General features: G+C 41.0%; 1 protein-coding gene across 12 annotated transcripts in view; it reads left to right on the top strand.

The window, feature by feature from the left end:
* Window positions 1-27,938, top strand: part of LOC134348361 (alpha-(1,6)-fucosyltransferase) — an 877,712-nt gene that overhangs the window by 809,254 nt on the left and 40,520 nt on the right. For all 12 annotated transcript variants that reach the window (XM_063051654.1, XM_063051603.1, XM_063051613.1 and 9 more), the window contains one exon: window positions 22,488-22,734. In XM_063051654.1, coding sequence (XP_062907724.1) covers window positions 22,488-22,734 — 247 coding nt within the window. The remainder of the gene's footprint in view (window positions 1-22,487; window positions 22,735-27,938) is intronic.

The following is a 27,938-nucleotide window of genomic DNA, read 5'->3' as shown; positions in this document are numbered from 1 at the left end:
GAGGTTACAGCAGGACATCGATAGGCTGCAAAACTGAGCTGCGAAGTGATTGATGAAGTTCAACCCAGATAAGTGTGAGGTGGTTCATTTTGGTAGGTCAAATATGATGACAAAATGCAGTATTAATGGTAAGACTCTTGGCAGCATGGAGGATCAGAGGGATCTTGGGGTCCGAGTCCATAGGACACTCAGACCTGCTGAAGGTATACAGTGTATTGGCCTTCATCAATTGTGGGACTGAGTTTAATAGTCGAGAGGTAATGTTGCAGCAATATAGGACCCTGGTCAGACCCCACTTGGAGTACTGTGCTCAGTTCTGGTCACCTCACTGCAAGAAGGATGTCGAAACTATAGAAAGGGTGCAGAGGAGATTTACAAGGATATTGCTTGGATTGGGGAGCACGCCTTATGAAAACAGGTTGCGTGAACTCGGCCTTTTTTCCTTGGAGCGACGGAGGATGAGTGGTGACCTGATAGCGGTGTATAAGATGATGAGAGGCATTGATCGTGTGAATAGTCAGAGGCTTTTTCCCAGGTCTGGAATGGCTAATACAAAAGGGCACAGTTTTAAGGTGCTTGGAAGTAGGTACAGGGGAGATGTCGGGTAAGTTTTTTACGCAGAGAGTGGTGAGTGCGTGGAATGGGCTGCTGGCGACGGTGGTGGAGGCGGATACGATAGGGTCTTTTAAGAGACTCCTGGATAGGTATATGGAGCTTAGAAAAATAGAGGGCTATGGGTAACCCGAGGTAGTTTCTAAAGTAAGTACATGTTTGGCACAGCATTGTGGGCCGAAGGGCCTGTATTGTGCTGTAGGTTTTCTATATTTCTATTTAAACTCCAATTCAAAGTTACAATTAAAGTTTCTGATACAGTATATGGTGATAATGCCTTCATATCGCAACTTATCAAAAAAGTATGAAACCAGAGCATTGTTACTCCAGCAGCACAGTGATGACAAGATAATATTGGCTTTTTTTAATCTAAGTTATTTACTTTGTGATGTTATGCTCTGAAGTTTGATTTGAATTCATGAATACTTTTTATTCAACCCCTTGGTTAGTTGATTCTAGGAAGATATGTACAATCAGATGAAGATATAATTAAGTATAGAGTAACATATTAAGCTCAATTTGAAGAGCATTGCTATTCTAAAAGCAAATGGTATTGAAAGCCATGATTTGATTGAGCATGCTGAAAGAGATAAGTGTTTTAATTGTGTTCCTTTGAAAGTATTTGGTTACGGTCTGTCTATGGCTTTTGAGGCTTTGTCCGAGTAATGGTTGTAATGCTGAAAGATTCTGCTGCAATAAGCACCCCTATGAATAATATTGAGCAGGATCTTGATGAACAAAGACAAAGGATTGAAATAGTTAAAAGTTATTTTTATTGTCCTAATCGACTGCCCGTTTGACTTTGTTGAACACTTCAAGTTTTTTATATCTACCAAACCAGTTGTGTGTACTTGGTTGTCATAAGCGCCATGTTAGTTTTGTATATTAAATTAATTTTCATCACCCTATGATGTTGAATAAAGTAATGGTTCTTCAGTGCCTGTACATTGTAGAGTCATAGAGCAGTACAACTCAGGAACAGGCCCTTTGGCCATCTAATCCATGCTGACCTGTTTTCCTGCCCAGACCCATCCACCTGCAGCCAAACCACAGCCCTCCATTAAACTCTCATCTATGTACCTATCCAAACTTCTCTTAAATTTTGCAGCTGAACCCACATTCAACAGTTCCACTGGCAGCTCATTCCACAATCACACCACCCTCTGAGTGGACTAGTACCCCCTCATGTTCCCTTTAAATATTTCACTTTTCAGCCTAAATCTCATCCCACCCGACCTCAGGGGAATGAAACTGCATGTATTTAACCTATCTATACCCCTTATGATTTTGAACACCTCTATAAGATATCCCCTCATTCTCTGATGCACCAGTAAAAATAACAATTTCACCTATTCAACCTTTACCTATAACTTAGTTCCTCAGGTCCCAGCAACATCCTTGTAAATTTTCTCTGCACTCCTTCGAGCTTATTTATATCTTTCCTGTAGGCAGATGTCCAGAACTGCACATAGTACTCCAAATTCAGTCTCACCAACATCTTATACAGCTTCAGCATAACATCCCAATTCCTCTACTCAGTGCTCTGATTTATGGAGGCCAATATACCAAAAGCTGTCTTTATGACCCTATCTGCCTATCATGCCACTTTTGATGAATTATGGATCTATATTCCCAGATCTCTTTGTCCCTTTGCTCTTTAGAGTGAAGGTATACGAGAGGTGACTTGATTATGTGTAAAAGATGATGAGGCATCGATTAAGTGGATAGCCAGATACTTTTCCCCCCAGGGAGGGAATGGCTAATATAAGGGGGCATAATTTTAAGGTGATGGGAGGAAAGTATGAGAGGATGTCAGATGTAGGTATATTACACAGAGAGTGATGGGTGTGTGAAATGTGCTGCCAGAGGTGGTGCTAACAGACCCACCAGCAATCCTTGCACACCACTAGTCACAGGCCTCCATTCAGAGAGACAACCATTTACACCACTATCTAGCTTCTCCACAAAACTAATGTTGAATCCAATTTACTGCCTCACCTTGTGCCTCATTTTGAATGCCAAGCAATTGAAACTTCTTGCCTCGCCTCTCATTCAGGACTGATTCAAAAATCATGCTAAAGTCTATATAGACAACATCCACTGCCTTTCCTTAATAAGCTTTCGTAGTAAACTCCTCAAAACACTTTCTAAGGGTAGTTAAACATAGCCTACCACACAAAAAGCAATGGTGATTATTCCTGATCGGAGCTTGTCTATCCAAATATTTATATCCCTCCAATAATTTACCCACTGCTGACATCAGGCTCACTGGCCTATAATTTCCCGGCTTTTTTCTTAGAACCTTTCTTGAACAATGGAACACAATTAACCATCCTCCAGTTCTCCAACACTTCACCCATGGCTAAGGATATTTTAAAGACTTGGTCCCTGCAATTTCTGCACTAGTCTCCCACAAGATATGAGGAAACACCTTGTCAACTCCTGGTGAGTTGTCCACCTTGATTTGCCTCAAGACAGCAAGCACCTCCTCTTCTGTAGTCCAGATACAATGCATTCTCACTTTTATATAAACAAGAGAAAATCTGTAGATCCTGGAAATCCGAGCAACACACACAAAATGCTGGAGGAACTCGGCAGGCCAGGCAGCATCTATGAAAAAAGTACAGTCAACATTTCGAGCAGGACTGGTGAAGGGTTTCGGCCCAAAACGTCGACTGTACTTTTTCCATAGATACTGCCTGGCCTGCTGAGTTCCTCTAGCATTTTGTGTTGTTGCTCACTTTTATAAAATCCGTGCTTGACTTTTCCTTTCCCTCTTCACTCGTATCTCTACCTCCATTTCAGATGGGTTAGATACCAATTTCTATTACAAGCCTTCAGACTCCACGGTTACAATGTCTATCCTATCTCCTACCCTCATTCTGATAAGGATTCCGTTCCATTCTCCCAGTTTCTCTGTCTCCATTGATTTGTATACCAGTGCTTCTGGGATGTTTACTTGAAATGGAAAAGGTGTTTTCGTATCTGACATAATTGGCAAGCCTCTTCTGTATTTCCACACTTTTCGTCCCAGAACTCGTTTTATATTCTGCAGGGACTGTTCCCTCTGAGAATCCCGAGTTTGTTCTTCCATCCCTACCAGCCGCTCCCATTCTCAAGGTATTTTCCTATGGAATTGCACAGGATACACCATTCAGGGACCCACATTTGTTGTTCATGGTGTGTAACCTTATTGGTTGGAGAAACCAAAGGCAGATAGGACAACTGCTTTGCAAACCACCCCTGTTCAGTTTGCAAGGATGGCCCTGAGCTCCCAGATGCGTGCCACTTTAATACTCTGTCCCATTCCTGCTCTGACCCCTCTGTTCTTGACATGCTCCAATGTAAGCTCAAAGAACAACACCTCATTTTCCATCCAGGCACACAGTATGGCTGCCCTTGGGACAAATATTGAATTCAACAATTTCTGAAAAGTAGTGTTCTTGTTTCTGTCAGACTGGCTCATTCTGGTGTGAGGTCATTCACCTGTATCATCAACTCAGTATTTTTTTTCTCTGCAGAGCTGAGTATTTCCAGCATTATTTTTTGGTTTCAGATCACCAACAGCTGCTGTGTTCTGCCTCTCATGGTTCCAGAATGTTATTGTTTCCCCTCTCTCTCCAACTGCCCTCATTGATCATGTTCTATTGACACCTCCTGACTAATCAGCTAAAACTTATACACGGCACCAAAAGCAGTTATGTCACCTGCATAACCTTGATCTCTATCCCTCAAAAAATCACCTCTGTTTTCTCATCCGTCTTCCTCTTTTACAACTTTAAATATTCTTCCTCACTTCATTGGATTCAATAAAGATTCATTGAGCTGAAATGCTGAACACTGTTCTTCTTTCCACAGATGCTGCCTGACTTTCTGTGTACTTTCCTTTTCTTGTTCTGTTTTTAGCTCTGTACTGGAACTCCGGCATATCCTTGTAAGATCCTGTTCTCTGCCTGATTTTGACTGCTCTCTCTCTCTTCCTACAACACCCTAAAGGAAGGAAAAATACTGAGCAGAAACTAAGTAGATGCTCAAAAATAACAATTGTTTTAATACTATCTAATATTATTTAATTATATATCTAATATTATTAGAGAAACTGAGAAGTGGAGAATTTAATTTGTGAAGGGGGAAATTGCCATGCCCCCAAATAATAATTTGGTAGATGCTCGATGCAGTGGCAGCAGAGGTGCCTGTAACAACTTGGGTATCTGTGGCTCCAACAACGTGGGGCGTTCCCATGTTGCCTGCCCAGAAACAGTGCCTCTTTGTACTTCTGGGTGTGATCTTGGCATGATGTCAAGGATCACAGCTTGGGATACTCCTACCCTTTGTCATCAGGTCTCATGATGCCAGTGATGTTTATGGCAATGAAAGGTGGTGCTTCCAGCTGAGTTTACATTTCTCAGGACATCAGGCTCATGAATAAACACATTGATATCAACAGAAGCTCACAATTAGAAACCTTAGAAACTAATACATTTTCTAGGGAATGTTTTGTATCCAGATTTGTAGCTGCCAGCTTCTCATCATGAAGCTCTATTTTGTGCCAAGTAGCAGGATTTTCAGAGGGAAGTTGTGTTCCAATTATCCATAATGATGTTCACATATTCCATTACATCCAATGATTAGCAGAATTATTGAGAGGAATACGCCATTCTCTGGTGCAAGAATAGCCCTGGACCAGCTGTTGTTTACTTTCAGTACACCTAATCAAGACCTTGTCAACTTTCTCTTTTGCAGCACAATATTCACCAGTGCTAAGTGATTAAATTTCTGAAGAAAACAGATCCAGTTCTTACTGCATTCCAAGATCAAAGTCTGCTTTGGCATAACCTCACAGGGACTTTGTCAAAGTCCAAGTGGAGTTTATCGCCATGTGCACATGTATGTGCAGGTACAATGAAAAACTGGCTTGCAGCAGCATCCCAGGCTTCTAGCATTAGAGGCACAACATACATAGAAAGAACGTAAACTAACAAAAGTGTACTAAGTTATATAAGAAAGAACAGAATTAGAACAAAAAAAATGTCTATGCATAGTGCAAAGTGGTCCTAGTGTTGCTATACTGTGGTGGTGATTAGGTTTGTGCAGATTGGTTGAAAAACCAAATAATGGAAGGGAAATAACTTCCTGAAATCAATTTCGGGCTTCTGTACATCCTGCCTGATGGCAGCTGCAAAATGACGGCATGGCCCTGCAATTTGTTATGTAGGTCCTGAGCCATCGAACGAGGTGCTGCAGGAATTCAGTGGGTCAGGCAGCTCCTGGGATGGGGAATGGACAGTCAATAGTTTGGGTCGAGACTCTTCATCTGGAATCAGTCCAGATGAATGGGTCTCAACCCGAACCACTGACTGTCTATTCCCCTCCTTCCCCCACCCCACAGCTGCTGCTTGACCTGCTGAGATCCCTCCCTCATCTTGTTTGTTGCTCCAGTTTGCAGCATCTGCAGCGTCTTGTGTCTCTTAGATCATTGAATCTGTTACTTGATCTCTTGGGTCGTGTATGCAGCAGTACGTTCTTAATAAACATTTTCTAGCTCACCATGTCCTCGAAAAGCTTTATAGGTACTGAGGAAGTTCTGGTCCCATGTCTTCCGTGACTGGGAGGAGAGTGTGATATTTAAGCAGTTTTACAATTAGAGAAAACTATTTGCTTTAATATGGTACAAAAAAAATGAAATGGGTTGTCCACTTTTTTTTTGCGAACGAAAACAACACTGTCGTGCATTTACTTTGCATGTGTTTTTGGTCCGACAAGTTAAGCAAGTGAGTTCAGCGCAGAAGACGAGTCCTGTTTGTGATCACTCATGCTTTGTATTTGTCCTGTAGTTGCCTGAAGTATCGTGCGTAGAATATACGGTGCGTCTTGTTTATCTGAGGTTCTTCACAGATTTCACATAATATTACACATATGAATAAATACACCATACGATGACATGGCATTTAATTATATATTCTTCAGCTTGGGAAAATACAACCAGTCTGAAGTGGTTTTCTACCAATAGATAAAATGTTCTTGCTGTGAGATTTCACAAGGGCCGACCCTCTCCTTCCTCTTCTGTGAGAAGGTGATGGACTTCGAATAGAGTCCTCCACAACCCCCAAATCACTTGATAGCCAATTAAGCACATTTTTAAATTGTAATCACCGTAGTAATATATATTTATTTTATTGATTTAGAGACACAGTGTGGAGTAGGCCCCCCGGCCCATTGAGCCACATCACCTGGCAACCCACCTATATAATAGCCTAATCGCAGAACAATTTACAATGGCCATTTAACCTACTAACAACTTTGGACTGTGAGAGGGAACCAGAGCACCTGGAGGAAACCCACACATTCCACAGGGAAGGCATACAGCCTTCTTACAGGCGATGCTGGAATTAAACTCTGAACTCTGACACCCCAGTCTGCCATATTGTCGAGCTGACCACTATGCTACCGTGGTATCCATGGGAACAAAATACAGGGCAAGCAACCAGACAGCAGTGCTATACAACTGGATGGTCATGTTTAGTGAGGTTAGCTAGAGGATAGCCCAGTTCAACATGGGTGCCACCACCCCGCGCCCCCCCCCCGTGTTATGTGCTGTGCCCGTTGCGGTAGACTCTGCTTACACATGACTACACAGTCGAACACCCGAGTAATCACATTGTCAAATTTGCCGATGTCACAACAGTGGTAGCACTCATCACCAATGATGAGACAGCCAACAGTGAGGAGGTGTAAGAGCTCGAGACTTAGTGCCAGGCAAATAACTTCTTCCTCAATGTCAAAAGACAAAGGAATGGGTTATCAACTTCAGGAGAACTCACACCACTCACATTGCTCTTTACATCAGCAGAACAGCAGTGTAAAATGTGAGCAGTTTCAAACTCCTGAGAGTGTATATTTCACACAATCTCTCATGGTCCCAGAGCACATCCCACACAATCAGGAAGGCTCACTAATGCCTCTACTTTCTGAGGAGGCTGAAGAGAGCTGGACTATGTACATCAATACTCATGCCATTCTATAGATGTGCAGTAGAGCAGTGGTCCCCAACCACCGGGCCGCAAAGCATGTGCTACCAGGTCGCGAAGAAACGATAGATATGATTTGGCGATGTGAAATGATATGAGTCAGCTGCACCTTTCCTCATTCCCTGTCACGCACTATTGAACTTGAACATAGGGTTGCCAACTGTACCATATTAGCTGGGACATCCTATATATTGGGCTAAATTTGTTTGTCCCGTATTTCCCCCACTAAGGTAGAGCGTTCCTCTGAAACTGTTCCTAAGCTGAAATGGCATAAAGCGCAAAGCAATTACCATTAATTTAAATGGGAAAAAGTTTTGAGCGTTCCCAGACCCAAAAAATAACCTACTGTAACGGTGTGCTGCACACAGTGCTAGAGTAACGACATGTAGTCGGTGAGTTGGAGTTGCGATAAAAGAGATTTATTCAAACTTCGCAGCCTCCTTTAAATCCTTCCCGTTCCCGCCCTCCCCAGGCGGGACTGCTGTGGGGAATGCATATTCCCAGACCCTTTCCGCATGCGGGATTTTCCCCCTGCTGGTGAAGATGGCCTGGCGCCCTTTCTGGGGCCAGCCTCTCTGCCGGCGCGCGCTGTTTTGTGAGCCGGTTCGTGTGTGCTGGAAAGTGGGTCGCCACACTACCAAATCATACCAATAACACAGTAAACCTAAAATAACACTAACGTATAATTAAAACAGGAATGATATGATAAATACATAGCCTATATAAAGTAGAAATAATGCATGTACAGTGTAGTTTTACTTAACAGAATCAGGAAGATTAAGCCAAAACCGATTTGTAGAAAAAAATCGGCACGCACACGCATGCGCAAGTCACGCATGTGCACACAGGTGCCTGCGCAAGGCTTCATGGTCATGGTAGTCTTTCTCAGGGTAAACACAAGTGTCCCATATTTGACTGCTACTTTTGTCCCTTATTTGGGAGTGAGAAAGTTGGCAACCCTACTTGAACACCCCCATCCACCCCGTCAGCCCGTCCGCAAGAATATTGTCAATATTAAACCAGTCCGCGGTGCAAAAAAGATTGGGGACCCCTGCAGCAGACAGTATCCTAACATGCTGCGTCATTGCATTGTACAGAAACTGCTTTGCGGCAGACAGGAAGGCTCTACAACAGGTCGTCAAAACTGCCCAACACATCACTGGCAACAGCCTACCCACCACTAAGGACATATATACAGAAAGGTGCCAGAAAATGGCCAGTAACATCATGAAGGATCCCACCCACCCTGCTCATGGACTATTTGTCCCACACCCATTAGAGAGAAGGCTACATAATATCCACGCCAGGATCACCAGACTCAAAAACAGTTATCTTCCCCAAGCAGTAAGGTTGATTAACTCCTCCACCCTCTCACACTTCCCACGGCCACTACTTTTACACTTCCTGTCAGTCACATTATGTGCAGATTCTCCTGTGCCTAGCATCACTTTATGGACAGACTATCAATATAAGTATGTAAGTTATCTTCTGTATTTATATTTGTTGCGTTTTTTTATTATTGTGTTTTTTGTGTTTTCTTTTGTTGTTGCATTGGATCTGGAGTAACAATTTTTTTTTCTCCTTTACACTATGTACTAGAAATGACATTAAACAAACTTGAATCTTGAATCTTTACACCATCTAATTAGTCAGACAGGGTGTCTGTTTAGCATGCCCTTTGGAAGCGAAGAACTGTCTGCTAACATGCATTACTGTTCTAAGGCATCAGTCTGGGTTTCTGTTCTCAGGCCTCTTCCAGTGGCACTTGAACCTACTGATGAAGATGTTCCCAGCCAAGAGCATACAAAACACTCCAGCTGGTAGTGAAGTGCGATGAATGTAGGGATTAATTGGAAAATGTGAGCAGGCAAAGGAGAAAGGAAGCTAGAAAAGATCTTCAGAGGTTAGACAGAGTTTGTCCAAACAGTCACACCAATGAATATAATTCAGGCTGAACACAGTCCCAGAACATAAAAATTCTACATAAAATTGGCAGGATACCTGGGTCGACATTTCACCATGATCTCATCCGCATTACTATTCCCACACTCAGCAGGAATGCAAGTCCCTTGAGGCTGTAGCATCTTCACCTCTACTATCTGATATACTGAGCAGGAACGACGTATCTTAACGCTGTCCTCTGTTCTCCAGGCTTTTAAACATACTTAAACTGGAAACTATTCAGTCTAGTAAGACTCAAGTTCCATGTCAGCAACCTTGACAGATGTGAAATGATATTAAAGGGAGCAATAGGCAGTTTGACATTAAAGAGTATTTTGCCATCCTCTTCTGGGAGCACTCACCTTTGGAAACTGCCGAAAGAAAGGTGGGTTTTGCTCACGTTGATGCATTTCCCAATGCTGAATTACTGGAAGCAGTATATCAGCCACTGCTAAAACTGACTGTTCGTTTATGTCTGGTACTGAGTGGGTAGCACCTATTTCCGTGCCAGCTCTGGGGGCGAATATGAATAGTGTTTATTTCAGGACCAATTGGTATTAGTGTTTCATTGATTGAAAGGGCAAATACCTGAATCAAGGACATGATTCTGTTTAATAATTAAAGTGCATTTGAATGGAGGGTAACCTAATTATGTGAACAGACTAGTTATTGAATGGATGAACAGACTGGTGTGTGCTTGCAGGACAAATGTCATTAAATGAATAAGGTTATATTCTTTTCCCCCAGCAGTACACAATATACACAGGGAGTACGTGAAATCCACTGTTCAGCGTGAAGTGGGAGGGCTCCCAGTGGCAGGTGGTGACTGGTCAGAGAAGTGGCAATGCGGAGGATGCTAAATGTTCCAGTGTCCAATCTGGGAGCCGGTCAGTTCAGTGAGTGGGGAAGAGGAAAGTCAAGCAGTGGGAGGACACAGCCAGGCAACCCTCAGCAAGGGTCTGTCAGGACAGGCAGGCATGAGGGAAGTGGAGATGATCAGATGGCTTGTCTTAGTCAGGGAAAGGTGAGGTTAGCCCAGTACCAGTATAGCTCAAGGCTGTGCAAGGCCACTCTAGCTGTGCAGGAAATCCTAAACAATACTTTCTGTAATACCTGCTGAGCCAGGTTCCGTCTCTCAGCATGACGGCTAGTTTAGATCTTTTGTTGTGATTTTGTTCTTTGTTGTAGAATTTGTATTGTAATTTATGTTTAGTTCTAAATGTTATGCCTCTAACGATAGTGCCTTTGCTGTAAGTTTTTTGTTGTACTTGTGCATCCATGTACTTGTGCATGCGGCGATGGGTTCAGTCTGACTTGCTGAACCACCCAACTCTTCCACTCTTCCTGCTCAGCCCCTGTTCTCACCCAGGTCTCTGAATGACGTTGCAGAGGGATCTCTCTAGTTGTCACTAATTCTGATCATCAGCAACTTCCTCTCATCCCCCCTCAGATTTTAGCTTTCCATTAGCTGCAGTTTTTAAAAAAAAAGTTAATTTACTGTAACATCCTGACTGATTACACCTTCTAGTCCTTCACATACTCAGGGCTGTGAACAAACAGGTCAGGTACAGTAAACAGGAAGCTATGTCATCTGAAGTAACTGGCACCAGTTATTTTCAGCTTGAGCTCCCATCTAGTATCCAGCAATCATGAGAACTAAAATCTAGACTATAAGTTTACTGAGGGTATGTAGTATCCTATGATGACTATGATTTAACTGCAATGTTTATTTACCCATTGAGGTGGCTTTGTAAAATCGGGTGTGTTTATGTCAGTGTACTTGTGAAGCAACTACAGGTGGAGGTAGTGGTGATCCCACAGACATGAGCAGTTTTGGCAGAGAAGAGTAAGGCTTCAAAGTACCAAGAGTACATTGTGTTTAATATTGCATCTATCAGATAGATGGCCAAATCCTATGTGTTCTGATTATGCTCAAGTGTATGTCTTTTGGGATTTTGTTGGGAAGAGTGGCCAAGCAAAATCCCAAACCAGTGTGTTGGCATGTGATTAAGGCGTCGGTCTAGTGATCTGAAGGTCGCTAGTTCAAGCCTCAGTTGAGGCAGCGTGTTGTGTCCTTGAGCAAGGCACTTAACCACACATTGCTCTGCGACGACACTGGTGCCAAGCTGTATCGGCCCTTCCCTTGGACGACATTGATGGTGTGGAGAGGGGAGACTTGCAGCATGGCAACTATTGGTCTTCCATACAACCTTGCACAGGCCTACGCCCTGGAAACCTTCCAAGGCGCAAATCCATGGTCTCACAAGACTAACGGATGCCTATATATACAGTGGCCCCGTGTGTGAGAGTAAGGATTGGCCAGTGGGATCGTTAGATTTGTAAGTGTAATAATAATTGAGCAGACTGACAGGAGCAGAACGTTTATGGCAAGTGGAATCAAAAAACAAGATGCTAGAAAAGAGCAATGGACACTTGAAAGTTAGGGGGAAGATTTTGTTACAAAGTTGAACATAAACAAGGAAGAGCTGGCCTCATTAAAACACAGCTATCAAGGATAAGGCATAGTTGGAGTGCCCTTGTTGGTTGTCAGAACCATGGGAGGGTGGTTGTGGGAGATGATGGTCTTGAGTGGGTGACCATAAGTATGGGTTGGGGCTCAAATGAAGGGATATTTAAGGAGCATTAAAGAATAGTGAGAAGAGTAGAGGAACAGGTGAGTTAGAATAGATTATATCACCCAAGGACGAGGGGACAACAATTTTAGAGACTATCTCTCCATTGGAGAAACTAAAAGGAAATTGAGTGATTGCTTTGTGGAGCACCTGTGCTGCCTGCCATTTTAATTCACTAAACAACATACATAAAAGTTGCTGGTGAACGCAGCAGGCCAAGCAGCATCTATAGGAAGAGGTGCAGTCGACGTTTCAGGCCGAGACCCTTCGTCAGGACTAACTGAAGGAAGAGTGAGTAAGGGATTTGAAAGTTGGAGGGGGAGGGGGAGATCCAAAATGATAGGAGAAGACAGGAGGGGGAGGGATAGAGCCGAGAGCTGGACAGGTGATAGGCAAAAGGGGATACGAGAGGATCATGGGACAGGAGGTCCGGGAAGAAAGACAAGGAGGGGGGGGGGTGACCCAGAGGATGGGATTTTAATTCACTATCTCAGTTTGACCTTTTTGTCTCTGATCTCCTGTACTGTTATAAAATAGACAACACATGCCAAAGGGACATCATCTCATTTCTTCATCTGGGCACTTGCAACTTGTGGGATTTAGTATGAAATGCTCCAACCTTGAATAACTCACTTTTTCCGTCTGTGCCAGAACTTGCTTCTTCTATGTGCCATCCTTTTGGTTTGTTTTCTCTTTTTCCCGGTTGTATAATCTGACATTCTGAACACATCTTGCAGCCTTACCATTAGCAACAGAAGCTTAATCTGATTTTAACTGCACGTTAAGTCATCTGGTCTTACATTCTAAAGTGGTTCACTTTAATGAAGATGGAGGAACTGATAATGGAGTGGAGTTCTTACCGAAAGCAGGTTGGGAGGAAGTGCATTCAAGGCAGCCGTGGAAGTCTGTTGGATTGTGGTGGATGTTGGTCGGTAAAAAATAGGGACATCTTTTCTAAGTGTAGGACCTTAAACCACACCCTTCAGGTCTTGGGGTTAAGACTGCAAGGACATGCTCTGGGGAGAAACTTTTATATAATGTAAATGGAAAGAAGAGGTTACATGAAGAAGAATTGTTAAGCTCTAGGTCAAAGTACAATTTTAAATAAAATTATGCTAGAACCAAAATATTTGACTAATTACTCTATCCACCTGGAATCTGAAATGTACCTTTAATTATTATACTCTTGCTGAGATAATCTTGTTGATATTCCCGACAAGGAGCTCAAACACTGGCTCTGTCAGCACAATTGATGGAGCAGCGATGAACAGCAGTGGAAGCCACAAGGAAACTAGGCTCCCTGTGCTTTCAGGTCATCAGGACGCCACTGATCTGCTCACTTGACTGGGCAGCAGATTTGTGTTACTGTGAACAACGGATTCATTGTGGCCCTCCAGTCTTTCCCTGTTAATTGTTCTTAGGCAGGCCAAGAACAATGAGCTATTGGAACAGATGTCATCTTTGTAATTGACTAGTAGTTGAGTTTTTTAAATGTAGTATCAATCAGTCACAGCATTTGAAAACACTAACCACCCTGGATCAATTTCCACGTACTTTATATAGATGTTGTACATGATAATTTCACGAATCATTTATGTTTCATTGTTAATGATATTCCTATTATAGAACCCTGAGTTGTAGAGCGTTCCCTATTTCCCTATCCTTTTTTGTACCATTTCGGCCCAAGTTTTTTTCATATTTTTTCTGATTACTATCGAAGCTTCTTGAAGGTGCCTGAAACCTGTAGTAATTTCATGCTCCAGTCTGGTAATTCATTTTCTCACAACCTCATTAGGTCCATACTATAAACCTTCTGAAATAACATCTCCTTCAAAAACAGGTCCCCTGAGATGTTTCAGCTCCCTGTTTCTGCCTGTTACAATGATTTGGCAGAAATACTGTTTTCCTCTGCTCTGTGCTTCAGGAAAAAGTATTTTTCTAAGTAAAGGACTCCATCCAATGGCATTACCTGGGATTTCCTGCTTGCTTGTCAAAATGGCTACCTGCTTGATTCTCTGGCTTTTTTTATCTTGAGTCTTTTATTCATGTAAGGGATGTAAGTGTTGCTGGCACTTTGTGTGTGTGGATTGCAGGGCCATTTCAGAGGGCACCTTAGTGTCCGCCACATTCAAAGTTCAAGTTAAAAGTTCAAAGTTTATTATCGAAGTACATATATGTCACCATATACAACCCTGAGATTTGTTTGCTTGCGAGCATACTCAGAATATCCAAGTGTCATAATAAAATCAGTGAACAGCTATACCCAACAGGGCAAACAGCCAATGCAGAAAGACAACAAAACTGTGCAGATACAAAAGAGAAATAATCATAATAATAAGCAATAAATATTGAGAGCATGACATGAAGAGTCCTTGAAAATGAGTCTTTAAATGAAGTTATCCCAAATGGAGTTGTAACAGGCTCGACCAGATAAATATAGCTGGTTTGTTTCCCTAAAGGTTGGTAATAAACCTGATACATATTTACAACAATCTGGTAGTTTTGCGGTTACCAAGAAAGGTACCAGTTTCTGAACTCCAGGTATATCTTATTGAGTTTTTCAGCTGCCAAGGTGGGATTTAAACTGGAACCTTATTCAAGCTTCTGAACAGTTAGTCCAGCTATAACTGTTTGTCTATTGTAATTTTAAACATGCTTATCTCAGGAAAAACCTTTTGTAAAGTGAGAGATGAAGTCCCGTGAGATGAATTATTGAATCTGAATTCCGTATAAAATATAAGGAATTATAAATCTTTTGTGAATAATATTTACTGTTACATTTGTCATTGACCGAAGGAGCCATCTGTTCTGGGCTACAAAGGAGTTCTTCACCTTGACACCTTCTACAATGGATGAGCATACCACAGAGTTGTGTATCTTTCCAAGGCAATGAGTTAAGAACAGTAAGTGTCAAGTGCACCTCAGGAAGGGAAGATCTTTTTATAAAATAGTAACCAGCCAACTGTCAGAAATGAGGGATTGAGTTTCCTATTACACAAAATGTAGAACAAGCCACAGAAGAAAAAAATTCTTTCGCAACAGGGCATCTGTTTGAAAAGGGACTGAAAGTAGATCGAGCACAAGTGTTGGGGGAGGGGTCAAGGAGGATTCTACGCAGAGTTGCATTATCGAGTAAATCACCTTATTCATTACAGCAGGCATAACTTCATTAACCATAGTGCGCAAATGACAGAATAAAATTGCTTTCTTTTAAATTTCACTGCAAAAATAATCAATAGTAATGTAGATTGCATTGTTCCAAACAATACAATCCATTATGATTTCCAGAGTGTGTTGCTTTTATTTGATTGATTTTTCTCCTGCTGTTTGTGAGAAGCCTGGGACAATATCATAACAAGAATTCATGATTTTACCTCATTCACTTTTCTTGAAATTCGGTTGATGAATCCCCTATGGGTGAATAGCCACAAAATCCTTACATTATGTAGCCAACATCCTTGCTTGAACCAAGTCCCTATTCCAGAAGTTAAATAGCTTCTCTATTTAAAAGAACCATTCATACTTATTTCCAGGCCTCTTTCCTGCCTCTCCCATCATCTCCTACCCCTCACTTCCCAAACACTCTTACACCTCCCTATCTCCCTCAGCATTGTAATCAAAAGCAACACACACACAATGCTGGAGGAACTCAGCAGGTCAGGCAGCATCTGTGGAAAAGAGTAAACAATCATTGTTTTGGGCCGAGACACTTCTTCAGGAGGCCTAAAACATTGACCCGGAACAGTGAGTATTTACTCTTTTCCATAGATACTGCCTGATCTGCTGAGTTCCTCCAGCATTTTGTGTGTGTTGCCCAGATTTCCAGCATCTGCAGATTTTCTCTTTATTTCTGAAGCCAATCTTTTAACCACCAGTTCTAAGATCACTGGGATGACTCAGTATTAGTTTTTGTCAATGGCATTGTGCTTTAGTGGCTTCTGGTACAGTAAAAGTAGAATTTACAGTGTACAGATGTTGCTCTTTCATTGTAATAAAGACCTGCTGATTCAAACAAGAAGAAACCTGATACCAGTTATCATTATATGTCAAATTGAGCACCCTGCACACAGAATTCAGGAACTTGGTAAGTCTTGCTGAATTCCTCCAGTATTCTGTGTATGTTGCTCCAGATTTCCAGCATCTGCAGAATTTTTAAAAGTTCAAAATAAATTTATTACCGCAGTATGTGTGTGTCATTGTATATTACCAAGATTCATTTTCTTGAAGTGATTCACAGTAGAACAGAGAAATAGGATAGGATCAATGAAAAACTACACACAGGCAAATACTGACAAACAGCCAAAGTGCAAAAGAGGACAATCCATGCAAATACAAAATAAAAATAGTGTAAATAAATAATACTGACAGCATAAGTTATAAGGTCCTTGAAAGTGAAATGATAGGTTGTGGAATCAGTTCAGTGTTGGTGTGAGTGAAATTATCCATGCTGGTTCAGGAGTTTGATGGTTGAAAGGTAATAACTGTTCCTGAACCTGGTGGTGTGGGACCTTAGGTTTCTGTACCACCTTCCTGATGGCAGGAAAGAGAGGAGAGCATGGCCTGGATTGTGGTGGTACCTTGTTGATAATAATGCTGTTTTCCTGGAATATCTTGTGTGCCTATTAATAATTGTTTAGGATCTAGGCAGAGAAGTATGGAATTCATTAATATGATATTCTTTATCAGAGGTTTGGTTTCACTGGCAATTGTAGTTTCCAGACAGCACATGCCTGGTCATGTTGGAGACACATGCAATGATTGCAGCAACACATCACTCATCAAGAATTCAGTTTGCAGCTCCTTATGTCAAGATGAATGAAACATGACTCTGCCTTTCATAAAGATGGGAAGCTGCCTTATATCTAAGAGTGACACACATTGTTCTTGTAAGCAACCATTTTACTGAGGTGTTAACTTGTAAACTTTGGGAGCTACAACAACTCAACTGGAATAGTAAGGGAAATGTATACAATTTATAGTAATTAATCTCTTATTTACTTGTGTCAAGAGCTAAATCAAAAGAATCCAAAATGGACTATATAATAATATTTGAAATAAAAAAGATAAATTACTTCCTCCTGTGGCATAGTTTCAATAGTACAATAGTTCCATTTAATATTAGAGAAATATATACAATATACATCCTGAAATTCTTGTTCCTTGCAGACATCCACTAAACAGAAGAGTGCTCCAAAGAATGAGTGCAGTAAAAATGTTAGAACTCCAAAGCCCCCCCCACTCACCCCTCCCACGCAAAAGCAGCAGCAAAGCAATGACCCTCCCCCACCCCCACCAACTTCCACAAAAAAGCATCAGCACCCTCCACCGCTAAGCCCCCAATAAAGACTATTATCTGCAGTACAAGAAAAACTAGTCTTTCACCCAGTGATTTAACATGCCGCAGGTTTTCTCTCTCCCTAATAAAGGGAAAAAGAGGTGTTCCCTTTTCACAGCGAGAGGGGAGACATAACACAACAACTCGCTGATTTTCAGTGTTAAACGTCTGTCACACCGCTTCTTCCCCCCACCCCCCGAGTTCTGTGACCCAAGAATTGGCAACAATCTTTCATCCATCGAGGAGAGAGAGGGTTTGATAATTTTTCCTTCTATGTTACCCACTAATACGGATATAGTGTACTAATATTATTACATGTTGCCATCCTTCATGTCACAGTGGGATTTTGCAAATTATTTTTCCGTGATCTCCACCTTTCTCCCCTTCTCTTTCTCAGCCGCAACATTTGCAGGAAATGTATGGCCAGAAACTGGACATAGCTGAGATTTTAAAGCTAAAACAGGTTCAGGTATTGCAAGGACAGGAAGATTAGATTGAATCACTCTCCCAAAGACTTGCCCTTGATGTTCACAGCACATGCTGGAAATTTCTATGGAAGAATATCTATAAATAAATAAAATAAATTCTTCCCCTTCTTACTTAATTGAAAATGCAAGGACAAGGTTACTTGTTCTCCCAGTGAATACAAGAGACAAAAATGAAAAAGATGTGACATGGAAACAAATGCAACAACACATTTGCATTTCACGGTACTATTTAGACATAATTAACTATTGAGCTGTCCTTGGCCATCTGTCTGTGTTTTTGCTGCCTCTAGTTGTTGTGATTATTTTGCATTTCATTGCAATGCACATTCTCGTAACTTTAAGCATGCACGCAATTAAAGACAAACAGAATCAGTGAATCATACCACCTATCTGTAAATTTTTGGATTGATAAACCTCTCCAATGCAGATAATGGTGAATTTGTTTTGTGAATGTGTTTGGCTTGTGAGGAGTGCGCTGACATTTTGTGTGCTTGCTTGTATTTCTGAATTGTCTGTTGTTAAGGTGAGAAATGTAAACCAGGGAATTAGAGAGCAGTTAGCCTAGCATCTGTTACAGGGTATTACAGCGTCTATAATTAAGGACAGAATGATTGAAGATCTTGAAATTTTTCTGTTGAATCAGAGTCAGCATGGATTATAAAGGCTGGTTTATGGGTTGTTAAATTAATTCAACTGTTGAAGTCGTGACTAAGGAGGTTGACAGGAATATCTCTATGTATTATCGACATGAACCTGCAGTAGACATTTGATTGACTCCTTGCACTTAAATGGCACTAGTGGAATGGAAGAGAAACTGCCTGGGGAATTGGGTAGGAATTGGAATAATGGATGAGTACTCAAATTAAGAGGATGTGCATGCTGGCATCTTCCAGGGATCTGTCCAGCATCAAATATCCCCAGCCTTCATTCATGACATTGAAGAAACAATAGAAAGCCAAAGATAAGAGTATTGTGAGCAGCAATGGTGGAAACACTGAAAGGAAGAGTAAACTATTAAGACAATGGGCAGAACTTTGGATCTAAATATAAAATATCAGAATCTTTATAACATGAAAAGTAGAGAGCAATTGGTGTTAATAGGGAATAATGAGATGAGTTCAGAATTGGGTTTAATATCACCGGCATATGTTGTGAAATGTATTACCTTTGTGGCAGCGGTACAATGCAATACATAATAATTGGAAAAAAAACTGTGAATTGCAATATATATATGATAGTTAAATAAGTAGTGCAAAAATAAAAATAACAAAGCAGTGAGTTAGTGTTCATGGATTCAATGTTCATTCAGAAATAGGTTGGCAGAGGAAGAGAAGCTGTTCCTGAATCACTGAGTGTGTGTGTTCAGGCTTCTGTACCTCCTTCCTGATGTTAGCAGTAAGATCAAGGCATGACCTGGGTGTGAAGGTCCTTAATGATGGATGTCAACGTTTTGAGTTATTTCAATGATTCTCAGCTTTTGAGAATTGGTGGCAAGATCAGCTGAGTTTCCACATCCACACTGGATAGAGTAGTAGTGTGCCACCTCCTCAGATTATCAACATCCATATGCGAACGTGTTCCCGCTCTGGTGAGTATGGCCAAGTTCCTCCCGAGCAGCAGAGGAAGAAAAATCTTTGTTTGATTAGCTGAAATCTCGCTCAGTTCTACTTTAGCTATCAGAAGGCTTTAATTGTGTGCATATTGAATGGATATGCATGGTTTCTGCACCATCATTCAGCCACATCTTCAGCAGAGAGCTCCTGTTGTAAATCACCATCTGGTTTATCATGATAGCAGACTGTTGCAGAATGGAGACCTGGTGTCTGCTGCCAGGATATCTGTATTAAATGCATTTGTGCTGTATTTTGATCACCACATCAGCTTCAGGAAAAGGGAGTGGTAGCCCTTTCAGTTACAGTGTTCTTCAGAGTAGATATGGTACCTACCCATAGTTTGACATATGAGATGTTGTAATTGCTTCCAACTTGGAAGAAACACAGTGATTAAAACTCAATGTCTGTAGTTTTCTGTTACAATATGGCCCTAGTTGGAATCCTCTCATTTGGACTTTACCAAAAGTGTAAGCACTCTAACTTTTGAAATCCACACATGGTTCTTCAGTGAAGTTCAAAAAGCAGAAATGAATTTGAACACCTGGAACAAGATGGCTACTGATGTTAGAATCTTCCTCTACAACACCTGCCCCTATGGCTTCCCCTTCTTCTCTATCTCTGTCTATCTTCCAACAGTTTGCTCTGATCTATATTGTTTCGGCTCATTAACCAGCCAGAGCACTCCCGGCAGAGGTTTGCAGCTTTAAAACAAAATCTGGAAAGTGTCAACACTGTGTAAAATCATATCAATTTCCTTTTGAAACCAATTAGGTGAACCCATTAGGAAACCTCCAAATAAGCTGGTTGAGTACTGCTGCCAGCTGTTGAATGTGTACAAGGCCGAGAAAACGAATTCAGCTCCAAAATGAAAGTGCTGACTTCCAATCATCACTGTACCTTGGTGTAATCATCTGTCTACTCCGCAAACTTTTGGAAAGGAGCACCTCTTCACAGACTAAAGTCCTGGCTGATTTGGCAAACATCATAGTTCATGCTTCAAGTATACTACATTTTATGCCACTTTGGAAGCATCTACTTGCCCATACTTCATTCGGAGCATGAAACAAAACTGGATTTTGTGATCTGTTTTTCTTTTGCCTGGCTGTTTTGTATCTCATTACTTACTTAAGAGTCATAGTTATAGTCATACTTTATTGATCCCGGGGGAAAATGGTTTTCGTTACAGTTGCACCATACGAAAACCAGTTTCCCCCGGGATCAATAAAGTATGACTATGACTATTAAGCATTGGTTCCTATCCATGAAGCACAGTATCATTTGCTGGAGCAAAGTTTAAACCGATCTTTCTACTGTTTTGTCTTCACTCTATATTTGAATAATATGTCAGCTTTATAACACTACCATTACATTGAATTACAAAGGAACAAAATAACTTAGCTGGTTGTTTTTGAAGTTCAAAAAGTAACCAAGTTAAAAGATACATTGATTTATGACATAGTCATTTCTTAAAATTATTTCATTTCTGATGGTTTAGTGCATGACCGTATTGTCCAGCCTATGTCAGTGAACAGTAGTGCATGCCAATGTAAATTGGTTGAGGTTATGCATAATTTCACTAACACATCGCTGAACAGTGCCCACAACTTCTGGAGTCACATTTCAAGGACTCTACAACTCGTGATCTCAGTATTATTTATTTTCAGTTTGTCTTTTTCTGCACATTAGCTGATTCTCAGTCTTTATTAAGTGTAGATTTTCATTGATTATATTGTATTTCTCTGTTTTACTGTGAATGCCTGCAAGAAAATGAATCACAAGGTGGTATATGATGACACAAGATATAAGTATTTTGATAATAAATTTACTTTGAATGTTGAAGCTGTACCACCTGCTGAACACTAGACTCCCAAAATCTGGAAAGAGACTGCCAGGTGTACAGAAGCTGAATCAAGATGTGTTCAAAGTCTTTTTGAAGGAATACTTTGCCTTCACTGATTTCCTGGAATCTCTAACCCATAACTAGTCAAAATGGATGAGAAGTAGACGAGATATTATTGAGGGTTTTGCGTGCTTACATTGGGAATACACAGAACAAGCAGTAAATCGCATCACAATCTACCCACCCATCAACCACACCCTGTGGAAAAATCTGCATATTCTACATTGGCCTCATAATCCACCTGAGAGCTCACAAAACACTTGTGGAATCAAGTCATCAAGGGAAAAATGCAAACTTGTAAAAAGTGATTGATCTTCGTAGATGGAGAAAGTTTTTGTCCCATACAGTGACTGGAAGTGTTTCTCCATAACATTTTTCCCAATTTTCAATACCAGGCACTCACTTGAAGAATGTCAGAATTGTTTGATAGAGGCATACTAGACAAACGAGCTTTCCTTTGGAAATAATTGTTAATTTTGATATACTTACTGTATGTTGCTAGTTTACATTGAGTTTTGCCCTATACTGCATAATCACGAATGTGCCAGTAGCTGCTCTCGTGAAGGATTATTATAGATTGATGTCAATGAGCTCCCTGTAATTAATTCTCATTTGACAAACAAAAAAAAATGTCATTTGGCCAACAAAATTGCAAGCATCTTTTTAAACACAAAAAGTCAATGCCATTTTCATTCACTTTATTAAAAACAATTCTTTTCACATTTTTAACTTTCTATTATTTACCTCCATCTGAATCCTGAATGAGTCTCTTCTGATGCTAAATTAACTGCAATTCCAAGCAAAGCACTGGCAGCACTTCCTCTCCACTTCTTATTTCTAATTCTACATCTGTTATCACTGTATACTAAAAGCAGATAATTATATATGTTTTAAAGACGTGCCTTTATTATTCACGTGTTTAAATCTTATATTTCAGGTGAGACCAATGATAAGAATGTCCAAGTGGTGGAACTGCCAATAGTTGATAGCCTTCATCCACGACCACCATATCTGCCCTTGGCTATTCCTGAAGACCTTGCAGATCGATTAACTCACCTACATGGAGACCCCTCAGTCTGGTGGGTCTCACAGTTTGTCAAATATTTAATACGCCCACAGTCATGGCTAGAGAAGGAAATTGAAGAGGCAACCAAAAAACTGGGCTTCAGGCATCCAATTATCGGGTAAGAACATTTCTTAGCCTGTGTGCATTTCTGGCAAGCTGTTCTTTTCAAAAAATTCTTAAAACAACAGTCTTTACTCCATCTAATATTGTAATAGCAGCCCATTCACAGCACTTGCACAATAATAGAATCATTAGACTACACCTGGCCTTATCATCATGATGTCATGGTGAAATCTTCTGGGATCTTACACCTTGCAAATGCCTTTTTTATTATTAAGACTTGAATTCATGAGTGTTTTATATTTTTCATTCAATTTTGGAGTATTTTGTTTAGTTTCTACTAAATGTGTTATCAAGTACGCATTATTTTTAAATAACTTTTCTTCCGAGATGCACACATAAAAGTTGCTGTTGAACGCAGCAGGCCAGGCAGCATCTCTAGGAAGAGGTACAGTCGACGTTTTGGGCCGAGACCCTTCGTCGGGACTAACTGAAAGAAGAGCTAGTAAGAGATTTGAAAGTGGCAGGGAGAGAGGGAGATCGGAAATGATAGGAGAAGACAGGAGGGGGAGGGATGGAGCCAAGAGCTGAATAGGTGATTGGCAAAAGGGATATGAGAGGATCATGGGACAGGAGGCCGAGGGAGAAAGAAAAGGGGGAGGAGGGGAAATTCAGAGAATGTGTATTGCTTGAAATTCCAGCATCTGCAGATTTCCTCGTGCTCCCAAGATGCATTATATTTCAGTCTCTATAAAGCCTCCATTGATCAGGGTTGACCATGGATGTTATGTCCTAGCTGTCTAGATATGCAACCAGGACAGTACAATATGGAGAGCAAGTTGTTGCCCTTGTAGCAGGCTCCCCGTCTCCACCATCTGATGAACCCAGGCTATAAAATGTAACCAAATTGAAATCAGTATTCACCAATACACACACAGCAAGGTGACTTCATCTTATCAAAGTTTACCATTGTCTTACAAGGTCATCACCATTATCGCACTGATCAACACATTCAACAAAGGATGGGAGTGTTCAGTTTTCTACTTACAAGCATAATGTAAATCAAAAATAAATTGTTAAAGCAAGATAAATGAGTGATATTTCTGCATGGTTGTCACTTATTGCCAGCATGAAATTTTATTAAAGAAATTCTATACTTAGGGTTGAGGAGGGATAATGTTAATTTTTTTATGATCCATGTAAACTGAAAATTTAAGCCCATTTGTTCTGAAAAACTGAAACTAGCACATGTAGTATTTTCAAATAGCTGTCAATGGTAGAGACCCTTATCAGTTTTGCTCAGCACCAACACCTGTTTTAAATCTGGTACACATTTATTCAAATTTAAACACCATAAATGACGATGCCAAAATTAGCTTAATATGAGTTTATTTTATCTATATCTTTATTTACCAGTATGAGGTTATCTAGAAAGGAAATGGAAGAGACCATTTCCAAGTCCAAATCTAAATGAATTTTTGAACTTCTATACCAACTGCAACTCAATTCCAAAGTTTGGTATAATTCCTACTAACACACACAAAAAAATGGTGAACGCAGCAGGCCAGGCAGCATCTATAGGAAGAGGTACAGTCAATGTTTCGTGCCAAGACCCTTCGTCCTGATGCACCACACGCTGCATCCATAAGGCAAACAGCATTATGAAGGACACCAATCACCCCTCATATGAACTCCTCTCCGCCCTGCCATCTGGCAAAAGGCACCAAAGTATTCAGGCTCTCACGACCAGACTATGTAACAGTTTCTTCCCCCAAGCCATCAGACTCCTCAATACCCAGAGCCTGGACTGACACCAACCTACTGCCCTCTACTGTGCCTATTGTCTTGTTTATTATTTATTGTAATGCCTGCACTGTTTTATGCACTTTATGCAGTCCCGGGTAGGTCTGTAGTCTAGTGTAGTTTTGTGTTGTTTTTTACGTAGTTCATTGTAGTTTGTGTATTGTTCATGTAGCACCATGAAAAACATTGTCTTGTTTTTACTGTGTATTGTACCAGCAGTTATGGTCAAAATGACAATAAAAAGTGACGACTTGAAATGGCAATAACATCTTTGTCTGCTATATCAAATCTGTATATTTTAATAGTTATAAAGAATTATGCCTTAAGAGTTCCAAAAAGTTCTTCTGACAACAGGATTGTTTACTAATAGCACAGGTTCCTTTACATTTAGATCAAAATGCTTCTAACACTTATTCTCTTAGCCAAATTGATGTCCCTGGTTTGAATATAAGATTATGTGGGCTATATAGATTAGAAATTCACAGTGTAGAAGGAGGCCATTCAGCCCATTGTGCATGTACTGAATCATTGAAAACATTAGTCTACTCCTTGTACAAGCACTGGATTGCCGAAAACCATTAGTCTACTCCCTCTGTTCTTTTCAAGATGTACCAGGGATCCGTGCAAGGTCAATATCTGATGAGCAAGTTGTATACATTTGATGGCAAGAGAGCTGAGTAGGATGTTTGGAGTTTCACATGAGCATGTCAGAAAAGGTGTGGTCCAGAGCTTTCTTAGCCAACATTTCATCCTGAAACAACAGCCAGTTGATAGAAAGGATGAGGAATATAGAATGGTTGAAGTTAAAATTGGTCATGATGGTCCTTAAGAGAAATCAAAAGTGGCCAGCTTAAGGCAAGAAGGAAAGGTCACATGATCCAGCGATGGCAAGATAAATGTTAGTTAACGTATTAGAGAGACTCATGGAGATAAAGGAAATTTCTTCAAAGTGGGCATACCTTGAAAAGAATTTGCAGTGAGAAGAGTGGAATGAAAACAAAAGAAACTGCAGATGCTGGAATCTGAAGCAAAAGCCAGAACATTGGAAGGTTTCAGCAGGTCAATCAGTATCTGGGACAAAAGGTATATGTTGAATTTCGGGTTGAGATCTGCATTGAGACTGAGGGAGGGTGAGAAAGTGATAGGTGAACTCGATGAGGTGGGTGAGGATGATCAGCAGATGGAACAAACTGGGTGGGGGGGAAAGGGAATCGGAAGGATAAATCAGTTCATTATTGTCATGTACCAAGGTACAGAGGAAAAACTTGGTTTGCACAGAGATCAATTTATCTACAACAGTGCAGTGAGGTATTCTTAGGCTACGTCCGCACTAGACCAGATAACTCCATAACCGAAGCTTTTTCTCTTCGTTTTGACCCTCCGTCCACACTGAAACGGTATTTTCCTCCCCAAAAATGGAGCTTTTCGAAAACGCTCTCCAGAGTGTGTAAATCTGAAAATGTCAGTTGGGCGGTGTAGTGTGTATGGGGTAACCAGAGCTTTTTAAAAACGCTGTCATGATGCTGTATGGAAATACAGGATAATACTGATGCAGACCTGTTTTATACATTTAACAAGGTGCTTTATTAATGATTTGCTTGTGCAAACATTCAATAGATGCAATTGTCACTACTTCCAAAATGTCAATTTAAGTAGTAGCTTATGTTTGGCATAAGCGTGAAAATTTTAAGGCCAAAAAAGGAAAATTGTAAGTTTCACTTTTATTCAGGTAAAAATAAAATCACTTTTGCCCAGTAACTCGTTTTATTGCACATGTTAATTACAGCAAAATAATACAGAAAGACATGGCAAAGGTAAAGGCAAACAAATTTGCAGGTAACAGCAAATTTCACTTTTGCCGGGTAACAGGCCTTATTCATTTAGTTGTAGCTGTCGTCCCTTTCATCGGCGAAGAGACTATGGCTGTAGGAAATGTTTCCAGGGTGACCCCTCTGTGGGAGTGGGGAATATGTTGGTGGGGCCACGCGGGGGTCTGTGTGTCCGTATGTGTAGCTATTGTAGTGGCTGTGAGGCTGGTATTGCGGCGATGAAAAGTACTGGGGGGAGCCATCATATTCCTCATTGCAAATCCCTCTGCAATAGAGTTAGTCAGCTTTTCAATGTTCGTCATCAGCCGGGTCACACTGTCCGTGAGCTCCCTGTCGGTTGCCTCCATACGCTCCAGTATTTGTTTTTTCAGTTCTAAGTCCTCCTGCGCGAGAGCCAACAGCGGTCCATCGTTTGGCAATTTCTTTTTAAGTTTTTCTAGTCTGTAACTGGACAAACGTGCACCAAGTATACCGTTTCCTCTTCACTTGTTTTCTGTAGATGTGTCCTGCACATGCCCAGTAGGAGGAGATTTGCCCAAATACCCGTTTTAATGTGGACGGAGGTATTTTCAAAAATGCCTGGTGTGGACACCTATCGTTTTTATGCGAAACCGGCGTTTTCAAAATTAGCTGCTCTAGTGTGGACGTAGCCTTAGAGACATTCCATTTAGATTTAAGTGAGTAGAACGATTACGAAAGAAGTGACAAGTGGTTCTGCAAAGAGCTCTGGTGTCATCTTGCAACAAAGAGAAACAAATGTGAACAAAGAGAGAGAGAAAACATAAGTGTGTGTGTGAATGTGTGTGGGCGGGTATGTGGGTGTGGGTGAGAATGATATTGGAAAATTCAATGTTCATATCTTATCGCGACAGTCCTCTACTGTTACGATGAGGCTACACTCAGGTCGGAGGAATAACACCTTTTATTCCGTCGGGGTAGCCTCCAGCCCGATGGCATGAACATTGATTTCTCAAACTTACAGTAATGCCCCTCCCCCCCTTTACCATTCCCCATCCCCTTTTCCCTCTCTCACCTTATCTCCTTGCCTGCCCATCGCTGGTGCTTCCCACCCCCTTTTCTTTCTTCCATGGCCTTCTGTCCTTTCCTATTCAATTTCACCCCTTCTCCAGCCCAGTATCTCTTTCACCAATCAACTTCCCAGCTCTTTACTTCACCCCCTCCCAGTTTCACCTATCACTTTGTGTTTCTCCCTTCTCCTCCTCTCCCCCCCCCCACCTTTTAACTCAACTCCTCATTTTTTTTTTCTCTCCAGTCCTAGTGAGAGGTCTTGACCTGAAATGTCGACTGTTTACACTTTTCCATAGATGCTACCTGGCCTGCTGAGTTCATCCAGCACTTTGTGTATGTGGCTTTGATTTCCAGCATCTGCAGATTTTCTTATGTTTGTAATAATTTAAGGGGTTTACAGTTGTTGACAGTGATGCCCAGCTTTATTTTGTAACCTAATATAGTTTGTAAGTCCTGCCACAGCTGATGGCTGGACTCTTAGCACTGCTGGTAGCTTTTTTTTTGTGAAGAATGTGATTGGAGGGGTTAAGCTTGATTTCTTGTAATTCTCAGGGTTATCTGATTTGAATGCTGCAGTTCTCGACTTTAAAACAGAGTGGTT

Source organism: Mobula hypostoma, chromosome 1 (assembly GCF_963921235.1).
Source record: "Mobula hypostoma chromosome 1, sMobHyp1.1, whole genome shotgun sequence".
Lineage (NCBI taxonomy): Eukaryota > Metazoa > Chordata > Chondrichthyes > Myliobatiformes > Myliobatidae > Mobula > Mobula hypostoma.
The sequence above is the reverse complement of the archived record's forward strand: the minus strand, read 5'-3'. Positions and strand labels throughout refer to the sequence as shown.